Source organism: Nicotiana tomentosiformis, chromosome 2 (genome assembly GCF_000390325.3).
Source record: "Nicotiana tomentosiformis chromosome 2, ASM39032v3, whole genome shotgun sequence".
NCBI classification, from domain to species: Eukaryota; Viridiplantae; Streptophyta; class Magnoliopsida; order Solanales; family Solanaceae; genus Nicotiana; species Nicotiana tomentosiformis.
The window spans coordinates 28,591,465-28,593,936 of record NC_090813.1 but is presented as its reverse complement, the minus strand read 5'-3'; the positions used below and the strand labels follow the sequence as shown (position 1 = coordinate 28,593,936).

At 28.5% G+C, this 2,472-nt stretch overlaps 1 protein-coding gene across 1 annotated transcript; it reads right to left on the bottom strand.

Moving 5' to 3' along the window:
* On the bottom strand, positions 1–474 carry LOC104106054 (protein S40-4-like). The gene has a single exon (XM_009614534.4). It carries the CDS (start codon positions 472–474, stop codon positions 1–3), a length of 474 nt encoding a protein of 157 aa, XP_009612829.1.
* Between the last annotated feature and the right edge of the window lie 1,998 nt (positions 475–2,472).

The following is a 2,472-nucleotide window of genomic DNA, read 5'->3' as shown; positions in this document are numbered from 1 at the left end:
TTAATCTTCAAAACCAGTTTGCTTCCAAATAGCATTCCTCACCCTACTCAAGTCTCTTCCTTTAAGAGTCCTCCCCATACCTTCTTGTACTGAAAATGAAGCCACTCTTGTCCTTGCCAATAATTCATGAGGTGGAATTCTACAATCCACGTCATCGTCATCGTCGTCGTTTCTCTCTCTTAGACAATTATTCTTGTAATCATTACCTAGGATTTTCGACCAATCCGGTATGTTCACCGGCAATGATGTTGTTGCTGCTGCTGAAGATATTGCCCGCCCTCCACTTTTCTTTGCTGATTTTTTCAAGAAACGTGAATTAGGTATTGATTTTTGAGGAAGAATTTCGTCTGGATTATTAGAATTACACCATATATCAGATTCATCAAACTCGAATTGTAGAGTACTAGCACTACAAGGCATAGGACTAATCCTTTCTTTTCCTCCTAGAAAGAGGTAGCTCTTTCTCATTGCCATTAATTGGAAATGATTAATTACTAAATAGGATAATGATTGAGAAAGATAAGAAGATATATGGTATTGTTATTATTTTTTAGGTCCCTATACTTTTTGATCAAAGAAGGGACTTGATATAAGACTTTTAACTTCTTTATATAGTGCTGGTTTCGACCTTTTCTTTGGTTAAAAAAGACTTTATTTTATTTCTTGTTTTATTTATTTTATAGGAGAAGTTTAGAATACACCTCTCTCTTTGATACGGTAATCTTCTCTTTCTACTCTATTATAAGAAAAAACTTCGTTCTTCTTATTTTGTATGACAGTATTTAATAGGTACTAAGTTTAAGAATTGAAGAAGACTTGTGATATGTACTATTTGAAAAGTACGTACAAGAGGAGAGAAGCTACACTCTAATAAGGTTGGTCAATTGATTGTCCTGTCGGAAAATTATATTGCGTATATATATAAAATATTAAATTTTAAAGGTGTATAATATATATTGAACATATTTTGTTAGAATTTTTTTTTACTTCTTTCAAGTTTGAATACAGTTAAAAAAATTTCGGACTTCGTTATTGACCCACAATATCCTTTTAAATGAGTAGTAGGCTGTGACCGTTTTATATGTCTTTTCATTTTAGACGAGTGGGTGGTGACTAATTCCAACAAGTCATGTTATTATGAGAAAATAATAGTTCTACCTTATTCTTAAAGACATGATCTTATAGCAGTAAAATATCATGAAATATTTAAAATCACAATATGTTTATAATTGATATGTGCCAAAAGCCATTTTTTATTTTTTAAATTTTATGTCTAACCAAATACCGCCGTATAAATAAAATGCAATAGAGAGAGTACATTGGATAAAAGAATTCTAAATGGCGATCGACTTTGCCTAATTTCGAGTCTTATCCATTGTGTTTCCCATTTAATAGTTGATTGATGATAATCATGGAGCTAACCAATTGGATTCGGATGACTCTCATACATCGCTACCAAACTTAATAGAAGCTACCTATGATATTCCTTTTTACACAAACCATGTCAAATTATGACGTAGGTGATTTAAATCATGTGCAAATAACCTTAAAATATAATTCTCTCATATAAAAATTATATAATCATTAGATATTAATTAAAAAGTAAGATATGAAATTATTGTTCAAATCTTGTAGTGGACAACATATTTTTTATTTTATTTATAGCAACTTAACCCCTTGACTTTAGTACTTGCATTTCGTTTCATTATTAATATTATAGAATACTAAACATGTCATGTTGTGATCTGTCTTGTTTGAGCATATTAGATAATATTATTTTAACAAAATTCTTATTATCACTCTCTTTTTATCTAAAAGTCAAATATGTCTTATTCATCACATCATTTTTAAGCAAATTCTTTTTCTTTTTGTTCTTTACTTACCGTTATTGTATTATTTATTATTTAACATTATTATACTATCATATAATCTTTTATTAGCTTAATAATTAACTTAATATCTTGCTTATTATTCTTTTAATAGTCTTTAATAAATACACATTTTTTATTCTTAAAATTTAATATATTTTTATGTTTGTATCCTCTTATTCAGATTTTTAATCATTTAAATCTATCAGTAATATTTTTAAATATAATTTAATTATTTAATTTATTTATTTTAAATTAATTTAAACTATAAGTATCTTCACACTACCTTTATTTTTTTATACATTCTCTTCCCTTTATTCAGCCACACCACAGTGACCCCGAAGCGATCTTCTTCTGGCTGCGGGATGAAATTCGACAGTCAATTGCTGGCTCTGAATAACCAGCCCAGCAATAAACTCAATTCTTCCATAACATAAGGGGGCGAGCTTGCGCGCGATTTTAATTAGTTTTTATATTAATGTTTTACCTACAGCCAAAATAATATCACATTTTATTTTAAATTGTAACTTTGAATTAGTCTAAATTATTAATACATAAGTTCTTTGATTATTATGTTCCAAATGTATTGAGTTTTCTTATAATT